The sequence below is a fragment of the Pantherophis guttatus genome, chromosome 10, assembly GCF_059756535.1.
Source record: "Pantherophis guttatus breed Tessera chromosome 10, ASM5975653v1, whole genome shotgun sequence".
Taxonomy (NCBI): domain Eukaryota; kingdom Metazoa; phylum Chordata; class Lepidosauria; order Squamata; family Colubridae; genus Pantherophis; species Pantherophis guttatus.
In genome coordinates, this window is record NC_142072.1 from 1,677,405 (window position 1) to 1,697,728 (window position 20,324).

General features: G+C 48.1%; 1 protein-coding gene across 1 annotated transcript; it reads left to right on the forward strand.

Moving 5' to 3' along the window:
- Positions 1-662: 662 nt before the first annotated feature.
- On the forward strand, positions 663-15,642 carry PTGIR (prostaglandin I2 receptor). The gene is made up of 2 exons (XM_034438211.3): positions 663-2,636; positions 14,893-15,642. Exons 1-2 carry the CDS (start codon positions 1,791-1,793, stop codon positions 15,142-15,144), a joined length of 1,098 nt encoding a protein of 365 aa, XP_034294102.1. The 5' UTR covers positions 663-1,790; the 3' UTR covers positions 15,145-15,642.
- The last annotated feature ends 4,682 nt before the right edge of the window (positions 15,643-20,324 follow it).

The following is a 20,324-nucleotide window of genomic DNA, read 5'->3' on the forward strand; positions in this document are numbered from 1 at the left end:
CCTGCTCCCAATCCTGTCCGTACCGGATCCTGGTGCCGAGAAAGGCCTCAATCTGGAACATTTGGCCTCTTTCCTTGGTAGACTTTGGTGGGGCTGCCGGGTTTTCTTGAACCGGTGCTTTCAAACTGTCCAACCGGTAGAGTTCTGAATAAATAAAAATCCAGGATTGCAACCTGCTCATTAAGCCCTTTCTGAAGTTGGAAGTTCTGGATCGGAGTCCTGGCGCCTCCTCTCCTCCCAACAGCCTTCCCGCGGGGGGGGATTGGGGGGAGGGTTTTTTGGGGGGGGAGTGTGGGTCCAAGCCAATGCAACGCAGCGGGCGGCAGGTTGGGGAAGGCAGCTGCTCCGGACGGTTTTCCTCCGCTTCCCCACGTGGGCCAGCAGGGGGCGCCAAGAGTTTCTCTCCGGCTGTGCAAGGATCCCGGTTGAGTTGCGCAAGATGATCCCTTCGAGCCATCCTGGCGCTGCGCTTGGGCCCCCTTGGGACAGGCAGACGTTCAACCGGTGCAGCTCCTTCCTTCCCAGCTCTCCCCCCGCCCCAACCACCTACAGTTTCATCTCTCTTGCTGGGTTGGTGGGGGGCTTGCTCCAAAGGGCGCCCCCCTCCCCTCGCCCCAGCAGCGGGAGACCCCACCCCACCCCACCCCACCCCCGCCTCACCTGACGGCCTTCCTCCGGAGCCTGCCCATCACCCGTCGCCGAGCCGTTTCGCGGGTCCCGGCCAGCCCTGCGCGGCGCCCCCAACCCAACCCAGCCCGCTCCTTTGGGGGGGTGGGGGGGGAGGGAGGGGGGGGTAAGGGCGAGTTGGTTTTTCTCCAACTGGGGGCGTCCTCATCCTTGAGGCGGAGAGTTCCGTAGAGTCTGGCTCCAGCTTTCCCCGTGGGGGGAAAAGGGGGAGAATGAGCGGACCCTAATGGGGGTCGGGGGTGGTCAGAAACCGTGGGAACGGAACGCGGGGGTTGCCTTCCAACGCCCCCGCCTCGGGGATCCGGGATCCACCTTCTTAAGAGATCCCTCGGGACCGCCCGGACCCCGATTTTGGACGTGTGTGTGTGGGGGGGGTCCGCTCCGGCCAATAAGCAGCTGCCCAGCCCTCCTTGGTGGCGGCTCCTGCCCTTGCTTCTGGATCGGAGGGGTGGGCGTTGCGCAAGAGCCCCCAGGCGGGTCCCGGAGGGTCGGAGGGATCCTGAGCCAGAGAGAGAGAGAGGGGGGGGTGGGGGGAGTGGGTGGGGGGGGAGGAGGGCAGGCAGAAGCCCGCACCGCCCATTGGCGCTTGGCCCCAGCGGGGTGGGGGCGGCCAGGCTCGCCCCAGTCCCCGCCCGTTGCTGCAGCTTCTCAGCCCCGTGGCTTCTGCAGGCAGCGCCGGACGGCTCCGATGCTCGCGCGTCCGTCCGTCCGCCCCAGGCACAGCGACCCTCCCGGCAGCCCAGAAGAGGCGGAGGAGGAGGAGGAGACCCCCGCCCACCCACCACCCACCCGCACCCCAACCGCCGGAGGAGAGCGGGAACGCCCCAGCCACCAAACCAGACCCGACTTCTGCTTTCTGCCTTCCAAGAGGTGCAGGTATTCCGCCCGCCGCCGTCCTTGGATGCTGTCAAGCTGCTAGACCTCAGTGAGGAGCTCGGAGCCAGATTGGGTGCTCCTGGCAGGCAGGCGAGCCAGCTACCATTTCTTTTTCAATTCTCCAGCGGCCACTTTCGTTACCTGTCAAAGCTCTCCTCTGGACCACCGAAGCTGCCCGGGCCTCCCTCCCCCTCCAGGTTCCTGGCAGGGTGGTCTCCCCCGTGCCAATGTGCCCGACGCGGACCCCCGGCTTCACAGGCAGCCTGCCCCGCCAGTGCAGCAACCTCACCACCCTGCAGACGGACAGCAACCCCACCCTCAGCTCCTTCATGTTTGCGGCTGGGGTGGTGGGCAACTTGGCAGCCCTGGCCATTCTCGGCGTCCACCGGAAAGACCAGCGGGCCAAGACCTCGTCTTTCTGCATCCTGGTGACCGGCTTGGTGGTCACCGACCTGGCGGGCACCTGCGTGGTGTCTCCGGTGGTCTTCGTGGCCTACTCCTGCAACTCCACCCTGGTGGGGATGGTGGGGGGCCGGGACTGGCTGTGTAACTTGTTTGCCTTCTCCATGATGTACTTCAGCCTGGCTGCCATGTTCCTTCTCTGCGCCATGGCGGTGGAACGGTGCCTGGCCATCAGCTACCCCTACGTCTACTCGCAGCACCACGTCCGGCGGTGGGTCAAGCTCTGCCTGCCCCTCACCTACGTCTTCAGCGGCCTCTTCTGCGCCCTGCCCTTCCTGAAAGTTGGCAAGTTCAAACAATACTGTCCGGGCACCTGGTGCTTCGTCCAGATGGACAAAGACATGGCCGTGGGCTACAGGGACGTGGCCTTCTCCTTGTCCTACGCCACCGTCATGGCTCTCCTGATCGTGGCCATCTTCCTCTGCAACGGACTGGTCATTGTCAGCCTCTGCCAGATGTACCAGAAACAGAGGCACCGCCGGAGGGGCTCCCTGGGCACGGGCCAGCGCCGGAAGAAGAGCTGGTTCAGCCGAGGGGAGGAAGAGGTGGACTACCTGATCTTGCTTGCTCTCATGACGGTCATCTTCGTCATCTGCACGTTGCCCCTCACGGTAGGTGTGGCGCCCCCTCCGGGCACAATCAGCAGCCCTGGGAAGGGGTCACGTAGAGGGTGGGTGGGGGGGCTGCCTTCGTGCCACAGCCTGTGTTGGAAGAGATGGGAAATGCCTGGGAAAAGAGCCAGTTTGGTGTCCTGGTGAAAGTATCAGACTAGAAACCGGGAGACTGAGAGTTCTAGTTCTGCTTAAGGCGCAAAGCCAGCAGGGTGACTATGAGCCAGTCACTTTCTCTCAGCCCTAGGAAGGAGGCAATGGTAACACATTTATGACAAACCTTGCCAAGAAAACTGTAGGGACTTGTCCATGTCGGCTGGGGAATTCTGGAAGTCCTCCATGTCAGCTGGGGACATCTTCCAGCTCAACCGCATGCTGACTAGGGAATTCTGGGAGTTGAAATCCACCCATCTTCAAGCGCACTAATGTTAACAAACACTTTTCTAGTCTAAGGAGTGGTGACCCCAACCTTCCTTCAAAATCTTCCATAACCCCAAAAGCCCAATGCCCCACTCATCATATCTTGTTGAGTGTACCCCAGAGCTGGCATTGTGGAGGAGAGATTCCAGAAAAATGGTTTTAGCAGCAGGGAGTGGATCCATCTCCTACCCCGGACATATAATAGCAGGGGTCTCCAACCTTGGCAACTTTAAGCCTGGAGGACTTCAACTCCCAGCAAATCTGGCTGGGGAATTCTGGGAGTTGAAGTCCTCCAGACTTAAAGTTGCCAAGGTTGGAGACCCCTGTTCTATGGTAGCTGAGCTTCTCTGTGATTTTCTTCACAAGAGCCATTATCAGAAGAGTCAAAACATTTGAAGCTGTCCTTGCTCCTCTCCCTCCCCACGGTGTTTTCCTTTGATGTTATCTCTCTCTCTCCCCCTCCTTTTTTTGAAGTATATAATCCCCCAAAATCAGGGTGGGGAGGGGAGAACAGGACAATCTGCATTCTTCCTTCTTCAATAGCTTGTGCGAGCCGTCTTTCTGGCAGAGAATAAGCCCTTTCGAGAAACGAATAAGTGCGTCTGCCTGTCCCTTCTTTCGGGGCGACATGAAATGGGAAATATTTCACCTGTTCAAGCGTCACTAAAGGATCTTTTGCCGTTAAAGGCTTAACGTGGAGCCAGTTCGTTAAAACAGAAATTCAAAAGTGAAGCGTTTTCTGGCATGAATTTTAACTTCTAGGATGGGGGAAAGTGTAGAATTATGCAATTTTTAGCGCTCGGTGAATTAAAAACGGGGCAAAGTGAATTAAAAACGAATGAATGAGTGATTTAAAAACAGGGCAAAACTCACTTAACAAATGTCTCACTTAAGAACAGAAATTTCGGGCTCAATTGTGTTCGTAAGTCAAGGACTACCTGTATCTATGCATATATTTACTTATTAAATGTTCATGCTACCCATCTCACTATCCTAAGCGACACTTTATGTAGATATAAATATCTATTCCCGAATATAGCTTGGGAAACCTCCCCCTATCTTGGAGACACACAGCCTTGTCTAGGGGCAGCATCTGTCCTGCTTACACACCTCGTTTTCTACAATGAAAAAAAATCTTTATAAGCTGAATTTTCCTGCTTTCTCTTTGTCCTCCCACCCCCCAACATCGGGGTCCTGCTGCCCCTTGTCTGAAGTATGAGGTTGAGTTGTCAGCAATTTCAGCCGCAGGAATACAAAGGCGGATGTCCTTATCTTATCTTCTCCCCCAATGTTCATCAGCTGAGGTTAGGTGAAGACAGAGTACTCAGCAGTTTTTTTGCAGCAATCATTGGGGTTTCTCCCCCAGTTTTGGATAATGTGCAGTCGATTGTCTTGATTAAAAGAGGGGACATTTCTGGAGAAAAGGAGAAAAATTGTTCAGAAATAAGCCAGAAAAATTAAAGATATGAGCCTTTCTCTTTTTCACATCTTCCTTCCTTCCTTCCTTCCTTGCTTTCTTTTTCTTTTTTCTTTTATTTCTTCCTTTTTCTTTCTTTCTTTCTCTCTCCCTCCTTTCTTCCTTATTTCCATTCCTCCCTCCCTCCCTCCCTCCTTTCTTTCTTTCTTTCCTCCCTTTTCTTCCCCCTCCTCTTCCTTCTCCCTAATAGGACAATTAGCAGACAGTTTATGCATATCTTCTACTCATTATCCTTCCTTCCTTCCTTCCTTCCTTCCCTCCCCCCCCATTTTCAATTCCCCACACGCCCGTTATCAGGTTTATAGCCTTTGCAATGGAATTATTTATTCATTTAGAGCCCGTTCCTCAACCTTGGCAATTTTAAGATGGGTGGGCTCCAATTCCCAGAATTCATCCATCCATGCCGGTTGCCAAACATCCAAATTTTTGTCACCGGACGGTGGGGATGCCGAGAAGGTGGTCAGCGGGAGGAGTGGTCATAACTCACTTCTTCCAATGCTGTTGTCACTTGGGACGGTTGCTAAATGAGAGGTTGTAAACCGAGGACTAAGTGTACCATTTTGGTGGGGATGGACGTGGGAAACCATCCTCGTTCTGCACTATCTTGGTAAAGAATCTCTTCTTCGGTTTTAAGACGAAGAACCCCAGATGCTGCTTTATGAAATGATAATCACGTCGGGGACTTGGTCCTTCTTGTTAAAAGCCACTTTCCTGTCCTTTCTTCCATTAAAATTAGCATTCAGGATGGCTGGCCATCAAATCAACAGGATGGAAAAACCAGAACAGAAAACATGTGTGAGAAAGCTGCAAATTAAGGGGGGAAGTGGAAGGAACACAAATTGTTTCATCTCAATGTCAGTCAGGAAGCTCGACAACAGGGAAGGGCAAAAGTCTTACCCAAAAACGGGCATTTTTGCGCAACCTGGCACCGTTGTCAAACAGAGACACAAGCGGAACAATTGCGTGCCAGGAATCCTAACCACGGGGTTTAATAGGGGTCTTTGCAGTTGGGATCAAAAAGCCAAGATGGAGGACAATAGGTTGGCAAAAAAAACAACAACTCCTCTTCTTTGTGACAGCCCCTTAAATATTGCAAGATGCTATCTTGTCACACCCACCCACACCCCAGTCCTTCTCTTCCTTAGACTAGACATGCCCAGTTCCTTCAAGTGTTGGGCATATGTTTTAGGAGTCTGGAGAACATGCAAAGAACGGTTGCAGGAATTGGGTAGATCTAGTTTAATGAAAAGAAGGACTTGGGGGTGACGTGATAGCAGTGCTCTAATATCTAAGGGTTGCCCCAAAGAAGAAAGGGTCAACCTATTCTCCAAAGCACCAGAAGGCAGGACAAGAAGCAACAGATGGAAACTAACCAAGGAGAGAAGCAACCTAGAATTAAGGAGAAATTTCCTGATAACTGGAACAATGAATCAGTGAAACAACTTGGCTTCAGAAATTGTGAGTGCTCCATCACTGGAAGTTTTCAAGAAAAGATTGGACAGCTGTTTGTCTGACATGGTATAGGATTTCCTGCTTAAGCAAGGGGATAGACTAGAAGACCTCCAAGGTCCCTTCCAACTAACTTCTGTTATTCTGACTGGGATGGTTGCATGCAACGTGCACATTGGAAACAAGCAGGATTTTGATTGGAGAGTATCAGCTATTATTGTGATTTAAAAAAAAAAAAACACATTCCCAAGATTACCCTTGGCATCATTTACCAAGGAATACAGGACCCCTGGTTTTGAAATGCCTCCTTTCTTCCTTGATGGTTTTGGGGGTTTTCTGTGATATGCCAAGCTGCTGCTGTTGAAGATCAAAGGGAATTTTCTTCTGGGTGCTGTGAAATTGACCAGAACGGCTCGAGAAATTGACTAGAAGAGCTCTTGAAATGGATTAAACGGGATTATTTTCAGAAGCTGGACGCCTTTTAAAATTGACTAGAGAGGGATAAACAACGAAGGCAGTTGAAGTGGCCCCCAGCATTGTTTCTCTTAACTTCATTCTTTTAATTCATTCTCAACCTAATTCTTTTCAAATGCACAGGAAGGAAGGAAGAAAGGTGCCAATATTTAAGGGCGGTTTCTGTTCTCTAAAAGGTGCCATTATTTAAACTGCGCCCAAATTAGGTGGAAATGCTGTACATGATAGAAAAATGCACCCGAATCCTTGGCAGTTCACAGCTTGTCATGTTTACCTCAGGATGTAAACAAGATGTGGTGGCTGCTTTTAAATTTAATCTTGTCTTTTCGCCTTTATTTTCTCTTTGATTTCCCTGGAAATGCAAGGAGGCACGTTAATAAAGCCAAAAACTTGATTTTAATTTGCAAGTCTGACGAAGCGAAAAACAGACGCGGAAAAGTAGCGCCTCGTGTTCTAAATGTTGGCTGACGGCCTCCTGGTTGGAAAAGATGTGAGGGAGGGCAGAAAAGTCAAGATGGCGGCTATGATTGTGCAGTTGAAGCCCCCCCCCTTTTTTAGAAGAATCCTCCAAGTTGTAAATTATGAGCAGTTCATAATAGGAAATTGTGTACACTGAAGGGTGGAGTTCCTGATAACTAGGCAAGCTTTATTGGTGTGAAATTGAGCCGACTTTAATCCTGAATCTTCGGTTTCTCCTGGCTGGGGAATTCTGGGAGTTTGAAGTCAGCAAGTCTTAAAGTTGCCAAGGTTGCTTTAGCCTTCAAATAACAGAATAGCAGAGCTGCAAAGAGATTGTAGGTCTTCTATTTCAACCCCCCGCCTAAGAAGGAGACCCTCTACCATTTCACACAAATGGTTGTCCAATCTTTTCTTAAAAACTTCCAGTGTTGGAGCACTCACAACCTCTGGTGGCAAGCTGTTCCACTGATTAATTGTTCTCACTGTCAGGAAATTTCTCCGTAGTTCCAGGTTGCTTCTCTCCTTGGTTAGTTTCCATCCGTTACTTCTTGTCCTGCCTTCCGGTGCTTTGGAGAATAGCTTGACCCCCTCTTCTTTGGGGCAGCCCCTCAGATACTGGAGGACTTCTATCAATCACCCTGTTCCTTCTTTTCATTAAACTAGACATACCCAATTCCTGCAACCATTCTTCATGTCAGCAATTCAAGCTGCATTTACTCTAGTTCTGACATAAGAAGGAGAAGCGGAGGCGTCTGGAAAGGGACGTTTGACTTTTCACCTATTTATTTTCCCTGGAGATAATATCCCCTAGGAGATGGGATGGGAGGGGGAAAATTCCTTTGAGCTGGAGCAGTAGATTAGGGGTAGAGTGACTTGGAAGATGGCCAATGAGTGCAGGGGAGTGGGGAACGGAAAGGGAGGGTTTTGGGTCTGGAAGTCAGTGTTGGCTGCGATGGCGTCGGATTTAGAGTGTCGTGCTTAATAAATGGGAGGTTTTTTTCCATCAAAGACTTTGTTTGAAATGCAATTTATTTGAGACGACCTCGAAACCTGACACTTCATATGTTTTAGCCTCCTAATCCTCTTTGTTGCTCTTCTCTGCACTCTTTCTAGAGTCTCCACATCTTTTTTACACCGTGGCGACCAAAACTGGATGCAATATTCCAAGTGTGGCCTCACCAAGGCATTATAAAGTGGTGCTAACATGCCACGTGATCTTGATTCTCTCCCTTTGTTAATGAAGCCTAGGATTGCATTGGCATTTTTAGCTGCCGCCTCACACTGCTGGCTCATATTTAAGTGATCGTCCACTAGGACTTCAAGATCCCTCTCGCAGTTACTGCTATTGAGCCAGATACCACCTAGTCCAATGTTTTTCAACCTTGGAAGCTTGAAGATGGGTGGACTTCAACTCCCAGAATCCCCCAGCCAGCGCTGCTGGCTGGGGGATTCTGGGAGTTGAAGTCCACCCATCTTCAAGCTTCCAAGGTTGAAAAACACTTACCTAGTCCATACCTGTGCATTGGGTTTTTCCTGCCTAAAATGTAAAACCTTACTCTTCTCTACATTGAATTTCAGTTTTGTTAGAAAGGGCCCAGTGTTCCAGTCTATCATATTCAAATGCCTGAATTTGCCCTCTTGCCATCCAATGCCAGGCAGTTCCAACCCGCCGCTCCTTAGGATCCGGCTAAAACAGGATGATCGAAGGCTGTTGTACATTACTGGTGTAACGGAAAGCCGTCAGGATGTGATAAGTTAGCACAAAAGGCTGTTTGGGTAAGGCTGTGTCAATAATTGAGAGAGGCCTTATAAGAACGACTTGCCAAGGGGCCAAAGCTGCCTGATTTAGAGGTTGGGGTCCACACCTCTGGTGTAGGGTTTTGACAGGGGGGGTCAAAAGAATCGGGGAGGGTTGTGCTGGAAATGTAAATCATAGAAAGGGACATATTATCATCTCTGGTGGCTATGCCGAAGGGCAAAACAATACTGGCAACAAATTAAAACAATGATTGAAGAAATCACGAAACAAAAACTGGAAATGAGGCCGGAAACCTTTTTATTGGGAATAATCACAGCACAATATACCAAAGAAATAAAATATCTGATCATCCATATCCTCACAGCAGCACGTATACTCTTTGCCCAACATTGGAAATCTGAACAGTTACCCACAGAAGACAAAATAATAGCTAAAATTACAGAATGTGCAGAATTGGATAAGCTCACAAAAGAAATACAAGAGAAAGATGATACTGATTACTATTTAGTATGGCAAAGATGGTACAGCTGGCTGGAGGCAAAAATAGGAATATAAAGATGATTTTCGACTATTCAATAGAAATGCATAGAAGTAAATAAGGAGTCAACTATATATGTACATATATAACCAAGTAAATAGGTGACTGTAGATATTGATACAAATAGAAATATGAAAAATAACCCACCATTGTAGTATCTTCTAAGAGTCAGTCATTGGACTGAATTGATGTGTGTTCGTTTTGTATGTCGTTTCAATGTATTTATGTTGGTTTTGTTTTTTCTTTTTATTATTAATAAAAATTATATATATAAAAAAAAGAATCGGGGAGGGGTCGACCATGCACTTAAAAAAGGAGGGGGCTTCAACGGCCGTGATCCCTGGGAAAACAGTTATCCCAAAGGATGCAGACAAAGACATTGGAAAAAGGAAGCATGAAGCTGAAAAGCCATTAAGGCAGTAATTATCGCTCTGCAGAACAGGAAAAAACTCAGACTGGTCTCCGGAGGGCATCTCCTTGTGGGCTCAGGAAAGATGGGAAAATACTTCTAACTGCTGCCTGTCTCTCGCTCCCAGCTGTGGAATATGGGCCAGGGAATCAGGCCAGCACTAGGAGAGGGCAATTTCCCTTTCCTCTCCTCTCGGAACCCATCTCCATCTGAAAACTCTGCCGGCCAGGGCAGAGTGGATGGCAAATTGCCCTTTTTATTGTAAAAGTGGAACATTATTGGATACCCGGGAAGGAAGGGAAAGGGGGGAGGCTTGCGTTTCGTTGAATGCCATTTTCATTCCACAGCAGTGGGATCGAATTTAATTGGGTCCCGCGTTGGCCACTGGCCAAGATTATCCTCCAAGACCAAATGCAGCTGTTGACTTAAAACAAGCCTGGCATACACAGCCCAGTTGGCAGCGGCCAAAGGTTTCGAGACGAGCCCTCTTGAATCTGGCGCCTTCCAGAAGTGCTGAGACTCCCACTCCCAAAATTCCCAGCCATCCTGTCCCGGTGTCTATTACAACTAGCATCCTTCTTTCTTTGGAGAAAAGTTTCTCAACCTCAGTGACTTTAAGAGGGGTGGACTACAACTCCCAGAATTCCCTACCCAGCACACTCTTGAACTTGAAGATGTGTGGACTACAACTCCCAGAATCCCCCAGTTAGCGTGCTTTAAGAGGGGTGGATAATGCTGGGAAAGATGGAGGTCAAAAGAAGAAGGGGACGACAGAGAACGAGGTGGCTGGATGGAGTCACTGAAGCAGTCGGTGTGAGCTTAAATGGACTCCAGAGAATGGTAGAGGACAGGAAGCCCTGGAGGAACATTGTCCATGGGGTTGCGATGGGTCGGACACAACTTCACAACTAACAACAACAAAGAAGGGTGGACTTCAACTCCCAGAATTCCCCAGCCAGCACACTCTTGAACTCGAAGATGTGTGGACTACAGCTCCCAGAATCCCCCAGTTAGCGTGCTTTAAGAGAGGTGGACTTCCGCTCCCAGAACTCCCCAGCCATGTTTCCTGGGGGCTTCTGGGACCTGAAGTCCACCGCTTTTCAAGTTCATTAGCAGTCAGTCTGGGGAATTCCAGGAGTTGAAGTCCACTCGTCTTAAAGTGGCCGAAGTTGAGAAAAACTCACCCTACCCTGGGAACCTTATCAAGAAAGACCGTTTCCTGATAATTTCCATAATGGGACCTCCTCCACCCTTTTCTTCTTCCAAATCCTGATTCGCCTCATCTTCCCAGCTCTCTCTTCCCAGAATATCCCCTTCTATTCCTTGGGGGGAAGCCTCACGAAATGGGGGCAAAGCGTTTTGCAAGCAAAGGAGCTGGCCAGATCTGATGCACTACCGTTCCCATCCTAGGTCGGCCAGGCCAACCCAGCTGCTGGCTCGAGGCCCTCCTGCATATCTATGAGGGGGGAGCAAAATTTAGTCATTTTTCAACCAGCATCCCGAGAGGTTTTCTCTTTGGAAAGGCTTAGCTGTTTCTCCAAGTGGAGCAAATATTTTTCTAAAACAAAGAACAGAATAACAAGCGTTGGAAGGCATCTTGGAGGTCTTCTGGCCCAACCAGGAAACCCTATATCATCCTGGTCAAATGGCTGTCCAGTTTCCTCTTGAAAACCTCCAGTGATGAAGCATCCACAACTTCTGAAAGCAGGGCTGTTCCACTGATTGTTTTCTCACTTTTAGGAAGTTTCTTCTTAATTCCAGGTTGCTTCTCTCCTTGATGAGTTCCCATCCGTTGCTTCTTGTCCTGCCTTTAAGTGCTTTGGAGAATAGGTTGACCCTTTCCTCTTCTTCATGGCAGCCTCTCAAATATTGGAAGATGCTACCATGTCATCCCTGGGCCTTCTTTTCATTAAACTAGTCATACCCAGTTCCAGCAACCGTTCTTTATATGTCCTAATCCTCTTGGTTGCTCTTCTCTGCACTCTTTCCAGAGTCTCAACATCTTTTTAATAGCATGGCGAGAGCAAAACTGGATGCAATATTCCAAGTGTGGCCTTAGCAAGACCTTATAAAGTGGTATTAACACGTCGTGTGATCTTGATTCTCTCCCTCTGTTAATGCAGCCTAGAACTGCGTTGGCTTTTTTGGCATCTGCAGTATCCAAGTATCCTTGTGAGGAGGTCAATTTCCAAAGATGCCATCCTTTTACAAAATGGCAAACCCGCTCCGCTCTTTCCATTTTGAAATATGGCAAGCTTAACACAGCAACTGACTAATAGACTGTTTTTCTGTCCAGAATCAGATTGATATTTAATGGAAGGGAGAATTTGGATGAGTTTAAAAAACAATAACAACCAAACCCACATTTTAAAAAAAACAAGCACTTACAAAAAGGCACTTATAAAAACACAGCTGCAGCATTTGCAACATAACCAAGACGTTAATGTTTTTTCCCTTTCTTTGTTAGTGTCACTGCAAATGCTTTTCAAAGTGCTTTATAAACTAGCATTCCGAAGAAATTGCGTTTCATCCAACAAAGATTTTAATCTGAAGTCCGATTTCATTTAATCTGGGATCACCAGGCTGCAGGAGGATAGAGAGTATAGATGTAGTATATCGTATATATAGAACAGTGTTTCTCAACCTTGGTAGCTTGAAGATGGGTGGACTTCAACTCCCAGAATCCCCCAGCCAGCAGCGCTGGCTGGGGGATTCTGGGAGTTGAAGTCCACCCATCTTCAAGCTTCCAAGGTTGAGAAACACTGATATAGAATGTTATAGATATATATATAACCATTCATTATTATTATAAGCAAACATGAGAATCTCTTAATGAATTTAGGTCAGTTGGGAAGTGATTTAACGATCCCAAAACTTTCCATTCACTGAGCCGGGAATTTGTGTAAATCTTTTAATTCTTTTCTCTGTTTGGCTGGTTCTGGGTCTCCTTTTACCTGATCAAAGGTTCCTCCAACTGGCTAAAACTGCAGATTCTTGTGTCGTTAAACATCTGCCAAAAATAAATATTCCTTGGGTTTCTTTTAAGGGCATCCATTTGTTTTTTAAAAGGAAGAGGATTTTTTTTTTTAGCCTGACAGACACAAGCTAAAAATACAGATCAGCATTTATAAATACAAGCTCTGCTTAAAAAGCCATCCTTCTTGTAAATTTCCACCTCCGTTAACAAAGCCTGGCTTAGTTTTTGCATCCTGGGCACAGATCAAATTTTTATTGGGCTTTGTCATAAAGGGAATATAGGTCAGGGAGAGGACAGCAGCGTTACCATCTGTTTGCAATGTCCTCTGTAGGCAGTCCTCGACTTAGGACCACAGCAGGCACCGAAATTTCCGTCGCGAAGCAAAGGAATTGTTGAGTAAAGTTGCACCCAATTTTAGAACCTTTTGGCCACGGTTGTTAAGTCAATCAATGCAGTTGGTTAAGTGAATGATGGAGTCGCTAGGCAAATCCAGCTTCTCTGCAAGGAAATCATCAAGCTCAGAGAGCATCAAGGATCCCACAGTCCTGCCCCCCCCCTTCTAGCACTGATGATGTTACCTAATTTGGTAATTAAATGTCTGCAAGAAAACCACCAAGGTCAGAGAGCACCAAGGATCCCACAGTCTTCGTCCTTCTCTTCTCTTTTCCTCCCTTTTCCGTCACCCATTCTCCCTTCTCTTCCATTCTGTGCATCCTATTCCCTTCTAGCGCTGATGATGTTACCTTGTTGGGTCGTGAAACGTCTTCAAAAATACAACCAAGCTCAGAGAACATCAAGGACCCCATAGTCTTCCTTCTCCTCCTTCTCTTCTTCCTCTCCACAAACCCTACTGTCTTCTACAACTGATGATGTTCCCTAGTTGGGTAATGAAACATCTGCAAGAAAACCACCAAGATCAGAAAGCACCAAGGACCCCACAGTCTCCTCCTCCTCTTCCTAAACCCCACAGCATTCTAGCACTGATGATGTTCCCTAGTTGGGTAATGAAACATCTGCAAGAAACCACCAAGGACCCCAGCGTTCAACCGGAGCTGCAAATATTTTTCTTCTATGGATACGCACAGATGCTGACACCCAATTCAAACTTGCAACCTGTGATTTTCTGGGTCAGAGTGCAAGACATTCCTTGCCTGGCGACGCGCAGCTGGAAAAAACTCGTGGGCTCAGGTTGAACACCTTCTTTGGACCCCCTGGGTGCCTGCAACAGAAGCCCTGTCCCTGCCCTTATGCATGCTTCTTCTTTCCTCCAGCCCTCCGTTCCTCAGTTCCCACCCTCTTTTCTCAGGACTTTTGCAATCAGCAGAGTTAAGAGGTCAAAATTGCTCTCAATTTTCTTTAAGAAAAAAAAAAAACCCAAAATTTCTGCTATTCATTTGGGGGAAGAACAGAGCAATTAGGACAAAAATAGAAACCAGTTTGGAGATCATGTACATTATAAATAACCTGGACTCCATCACATTAATCTTTAATTCGGGAGTCCAGACTCCTCCGGCCAAGAAGCTGAAAATGGGGTGGCCTTTGAGCCAGTCTGGTCCACGGCACAAAGATTGTTGCAAGGATAAAATGGAAAAAAAAAAGTGAAAAATCAAATAAACAAAGGTGATTTTTCAAAAGCCCCAAATTCCAGGGGTTTCGTGGCACCTAGGACAGAATTCACCCCGTGAATCTCTCAAGACGAATATCTGCGGAAGTGACAAACTTTGACTTGTGAGGTTGGGGTCCTATGATGGAGTGGGTCGTTTTTCAAATCTTGGAACAATTGCGAGTGATCTGGGAACAAATCAGCAAGGATCTCCAAGTTTGGCCGTTTTTTTAAGACTTGTGGATTTCAACATTTGTAGCTCAGGGTTGAAACGTGGGGTCCTTGGTGCTCTCTGAGTTCGGTGGCTTTCTTGAAGACGTTTCATGACCCAGCTAGGGAACATCATCAGTGCTAGAAGGGAGAGGGGTTTGTGGAGAGGAGGAGGAGGAGGAGGAGGAAGACTATAGTGTCCTTGGTTGTTTTCTTGCAGACATGACATTACCCATCTGGGTAACCCCATCAGTTCTAGAAGAGAAGCTGTGGAAAGAAGGAGGAGAATGAGGAGAACTGTAGGTTCCTTGGAACTCTCTGAGCTTGGTTTCCTTGCAGACATTTCATGACCCAACTAGGGAACATCATCAGTGGTAGAAGACAGTGGGGCTTGTGGAGAGGAGGAGGAAGAGGAGGACTGTGGGATCCTTGGTGCTCCCTGAGCTTGCTTGCTAATCCCTTGTTTCCCGTTGCCCTCTAGATCCGAGCTTACATCGGTGGCATCGATCCGGACCACAGCGAAGCGGCCGACATGGTAGCCTTCCGCTTGAGTGCGCTGAATCCCATCGTGGACCCATGGCTCTTCATCATCTTCCGCCATGCCGTCTTCCGCAGCCTCCGCCATTTCTTCTGCTACCAGCTCAGCTGGCCCTGCTGGTTTCGGCCGCCCAAAGGGACGACCACGCTCAGGGTTCAGGACAGCCTCCCCTGCCAAGCCCAGTCGGTCTGCTGAGAAGTCCCCTGCTCGGACGTTGGAATTTGGGGCTCCTTGGCAAGGGGAAGGGGGCAAGTGGGGAGGGCCTGGGGAGCTGGGCGGGAAGGGCCCCCTCCCACCATCCCCGAGAGTCCAAGAATCAACAGGAACAGAAGGACCATCTCCTTGGAAAAGCTGTTTGGGAAAGGATAACAGAGCTGGGAGGGACCTTGGAGGTCTTCTAGTCCAACCCAGGTTGAGAAACGTTGAGGGCTTCGGGTGCAGGAGAAGGGAAGGTCCGTTCTGCCTCCCAAGGGGGCTAAATCGGAGGGAGGGGCTGGGAGAAACACAAGTGAACAACCTGGGGTTTACTTTGCACCTCTTGGGCTCCAACACACCCTTCTCTGACTTCAGGTGTGACTAGTGATGCTCGCCTTTTTGGGTACCACTTAAGGCCGGAGGCTGCTGGCTGCACTGAAGAGGTCCGGAGAACAAGTGGAAAAGTCTTGAAGAAATAAAGGAAGCACTGAAAATAAACCTTTCTCTCTCCATCTAACTTTAACTTATTTCTTAGATTATTATTTTTAAACCCCCAGGATCTTCAGATGCTCGGTGGCTCGTAAAACCCTCAGAAATGCCGACACGCCACAACATAAACTCAACTAGGGGTTCTATGCTTCTATTCTGGCTTCCAAAGCAGCTGAATTTCTCCCAAAGGAATCTGGCCTGGTCTTTGTTGCTTCCATTTATTTTTATATGATTTGATTTTTTGGCCCAACATCTTTTTTCCAATTCAAATGGGATTGTGGTTTTTTTTGGGGAGAATGAGAACAAAACATGACTGGCTTTTTAAAAGAAAAAAAAAATCGAATGTTTTGCTGGAAGTGTTAAGATTCTTTGGGGATGAAGTGGATTTTTTACAAGGGTTAGTTAGGGCAACCACTTGGAGGCTTAACAACTCGTCCCTTTCACTCATGGTTCTTCCTGACCCCTGTTTAAAATTATTTCTCATCACTAGAAAATCCAGAACTGAAAGGAAAAAGCAGATGAAAGAATTTTGCCTTACGACAAGCCTTCCACGGATCGGAAATCAGAAGTCTGGTAGCACTTTTTCCAGCTAACAAAAGTTTATTAGAAGGCAGAAGCCGAACCTTCTGACTTTTAATAAATTTTGTTAGCTGGAAAAGGTGCTACCAGATTCCTCCTGGTTTTTGGCCACCCCGGACAAACAAGATTTGTCTCCGATCATGTCCGGGATTAAAATGACCAGTTGATCCCTTTTTCGTGTCTTCATAGCTCCTTGGAGATCTTCAGATTTTCTTTGACTTCGTAGAGGTTCCCTTGTGCTTGCTTGTTTTCTTGCAGACTTTTCATGACCCAATTTGGTAACATCATCAGTGTTGGTGAGTGTTGGGTTTGCTCTGTTTATATACAGTAGCTTGCCCTACCTCTGAGAGTGGGAGTGTGCTTTTCCCCCTCGTTTGTTCTTTGATTAAGATACTGTTTGTCTGCTAGATCGTTTGTCTGGACTTAATCCCTGTTTATCAGCTGCATGGATGATGTTACCCAGTTGGGTAATGAAGAGTTTGCAAGAAAAGCCACACAGCACAAAGAGAACCAAGGACCCCGCAGTTTATAAGCAATTCATTGTCTCCTTCTGAGAACAATCAGCAGCTCTTCTGTCCTCCAGGAGGTCCCCAAGATAGAGAGTTGGCTTGACACGTTTTCACGAAAATCTTCAACCTGAAGCAATGATCGAGTTTGCCTCTTGGAGTTGTGGATGCTCCATCACTAGATGTTCTTCAAGAAAAGATTGACTAGCCATTTATCCGGGATGGTATGAGGTTTCCTGCTTGAGCAGAGGAGGGGGTCTCCAACCTTGGCAACTTTAAGACTTGTGGACTTCAACTCCAAGAGTTCCTCAGCCAGCAAAGCTGGCTGAGGAACTCTGGGAGTTGAAGTCCACAAGTCTTAAAGTTGCCAAGGTTGGAGACCTCTGGGCCTAGAAGACCTCCAAGGTCCTTCCCAACCCCATGATTTCATCAGGCTTCTTGCTAACTCAACAAATCCCTCCTCTCTTTGAGCGAGGAGCTCAATGGAAGCCATAGAGGCAGACGGAGAAGCTCTTCCCCCCCAAAATGGGATGGCCTTCCTCTTAAACCTGTCGTGTCGGCCAACGGCCTCAGGGAGGGGAGGAAAGGTTGGGCCTTTTCACACAGCTGGAGGTTGAGTCCCACCACTTTTCAAAGCCCTCCCTGAAGGCTCCTCCTTTCTCTGTGGGCATCTGAGCATCCTAGCCCTCAACGGCATGACCCTCTCCAGTCCCGTGGTGGAGGAAACTCCTGGATGTCAACAGGACTTCCTCTTCTGCCAGCGAACGCTAGAAGTTTGAGCAACCCATTCTTGCGACAGTTCTTGAACTCAAGTCAAGAAGGAAAGACGTGGGTGGGGGGAACGGGAGCATTACTCAAAAAGGGTGGGCGGGGCTGATGGAAGCCATTCCCCCACTCCGTTTGGCCCAGAAACAGCCACCCACCCACCCACCCATGCTTCCAGAGATCTTACGAAACCAACATCCCCATTCTTGGAAATAGCTGGATCAAGGAGATGTCAGATGAGGCGGCCAGCAGAATTTTCCTCTACTCCAGGCAGGGGTGGGGGGGGTGAGGTTATAAAATGAAGCCCAGTGGGTTCATTTAGATTTTGGTTGAATTAAAATTATTCCCATTTTGGAGGAAGGATGGCTTTCGTTTTCCCCTTGCTTCCCGTGTCGTGTTGGAATTCGGGAATAAGTTCTACAACAGCTCGGTAGGAAGAGGTCTTTCAGATGGGGGTTAACGCTAGATTAATCATCCAGCGGTAAACAAGATCCCAATGAAGGATGGAGCGACTCTGGCCAACAATCAAACAGTAAGCAACAGCCTAACTAAGGGACCACCAAGAAGAAAACCACGTTCCAACCAATACTGGCAATACTTGTATGTAAAGAGAGCAAACCCAACTTCCTTCCGGCACTGATGATGTTACTTTATTGGGTCATGAAACGTCTGCAAGGAAACCTCCAAGCTCAGGGAGCACCAAGGACCCCACAACCCTCCTCCTCCTCCTCCCTCCACACACACCTCACTCCCTCTCCCTTCTACCACTGATGATCTTACTTAGAAGGGTCATGAAAAGTGCACGGAAACCACCAAGCTCAGAGACCACAGTTCAACCCTGAGCTGCAGATATTCTCTTCTAGCAGCATTTTTATCTAAATGGAAACTTTGCTTCAAGCAAAGTCGTGTTCCTGAAAACATGGAATGAAGAAAGCTCTTAAAACACGGCTCAGATCATGCTTCCTCTTTACAAGGCCTCATTCATCACCCTAGTTTAACTCTACCCCTCCCTGACAAGGACAAATCCTCAGCTGCCCAGGGTCATGGGAGTTGAAATCCAGCAGATGTAAGATTCCTTCACCCAACTCTTAAGCCCATCAGAAGAAAAAAGAAGGTATTTTGGCAGAATATAGTCCTTGATTTACCATCTCACCTGAGCCCCAAATTTCTGTTACTAAACAAGGCACTTATTAAGTAAATTTTGGGCCATTTTACAACCTTTTGACCACAGTTGTTAAGTGAATCACTGCCGTGGTTAAGTGAGTCATATGGTTGTTAAGTGAATCAGGCTCCCCTCCCTATCACAAAATGGTGATCATGGGACATTGCAACAACCGTCATAAATACGAGACAGTTGCCGAATTTTGATCATGTGACTCTGCAACTGTCATGTGAAACGTGGTCATATAAGTCACTGTTTTTCAGTGCCGTAACTTCAAATGGTCACTAAGTGAGCGGTTGTTAAGTCAACAAGGACCTGCATTTGCAAACGATGTGGGTCTTAACAAAATTTGGCATGACGTCCCGGCCTGAATTGCTCAATGGGTGGGGAGAGATTTTAAGGGGACCCTCCTGCTCTCCTGACTCCCACTCCCCCCACCCCCTTTTGCTCTTTCATCTGGGGGGGGGGTGCAAGTGCACGCATTTCCACACCCTATCAGAGCCAGGCAGACTTGGACAAGCGTTAAATAGGCTATAGCTTTATTATTATTATTATTTTTTAAAGGGGAACACGCAAGCCACAAGGGTGGCTATTAATGGAAGGGGAAATGATGATGCTTTTTTTGAAATTCTGCTTTCCCGTCACAGAAGGAGACATCTGCTGTTTCTCTTCTACAATTTAATTCAGAGGGAAAAAACATGACAATATGGAGCAGGGGTCTCCAACCTTGGCAACCACCAAGCTCAGGAAGCACTAAAGACCCCACAGTCCTCCTCCTTCACCTCCTTCTCCTCCACCTCCTCCTCCATTCCACACTCCACTCCCTCCTAGTACTGATGATGCTGCCAAGTTGGGTCATGAAATGTCTACAAGGAAGTCATCAAGCTCAGAGAGCACCAAGGACCCCATAGTCCTCCTCCTCCTCCTCCTCTCCACAAACTCCACTCCCTCCTAACACTGATAATGTTACCCAGTTGGGTCATGAAACATCCGCAAGGAAACCATCAACTCAGAGAGCACGAAAACCTCCAGAGTTTATGAGCAATTCACCTTCACCAGCTCCTCCGGAAAACAATCAGCAGCTCTTCTGTCCTCCAAGAAGCCCCCCAAGATGGAGAGTTGGCTTGACGCGTTTTCACAAACCCCTCAAACCTGAAGCAACAATCAAGTCTGCCTGCTGGAGTTATGGGTGCTCCCTGCTGGCTCAGGAATTCTGGAAGTTGAAGTACACCTGTCGTAAAAGCTCGTACCGCCTGCCTTAAGAGAAGGAGAGATGCCCACTTGAATTGAGGCAGCTGGCAAGAGCAGACATGGCCAAAGAAGGCCGTGGCTGTGTAAACAGTGGGACCTACATCTCCTCAATTTCAGGGTGGAACGTCAATGCATGAAGGGCAGGACTTGTGTTCCAGAAACTCTTTGCATGCGGAGGTTGAGGGGGAGCCATGACTGGGGTCCTTGCCTACCCCCGCAACCCTGCAGACTTCATCAGTCGGAAGGACGGGAAGGTCTTTGGTCAACCTTGAACTGGTGGAGAAGGAGGGCCTCAAAGCCACTGTAGAAATGGTATCTGCAGAGTCTGGTGAAGAGGATGGTGCTATCCAAGTTCTCTCTTCTTTTGATGGCTCCATCATAGATGTTGACTTTCGGTTGATTCCCCCCCCCCGACTCCTTCGGCTGTC

Bases quoted from the DNA above. Each gene is read 5' to 3' on its own strand.
- PTGIR (XM_034438211.3), top strand. From the start codon at position 1,791: ATGTGCCCGACGCGGACCCCCGGCTTCACAGGCAGCCTGCCCCGCCAG. The intron at 2,637-14,892 runs GTAGGTGTGGCG...GTTGCCCTCTAG, and splicing joins TCTGCACGTTGCCCCTCACG to ATCCGAGCTTACATCGGTGG.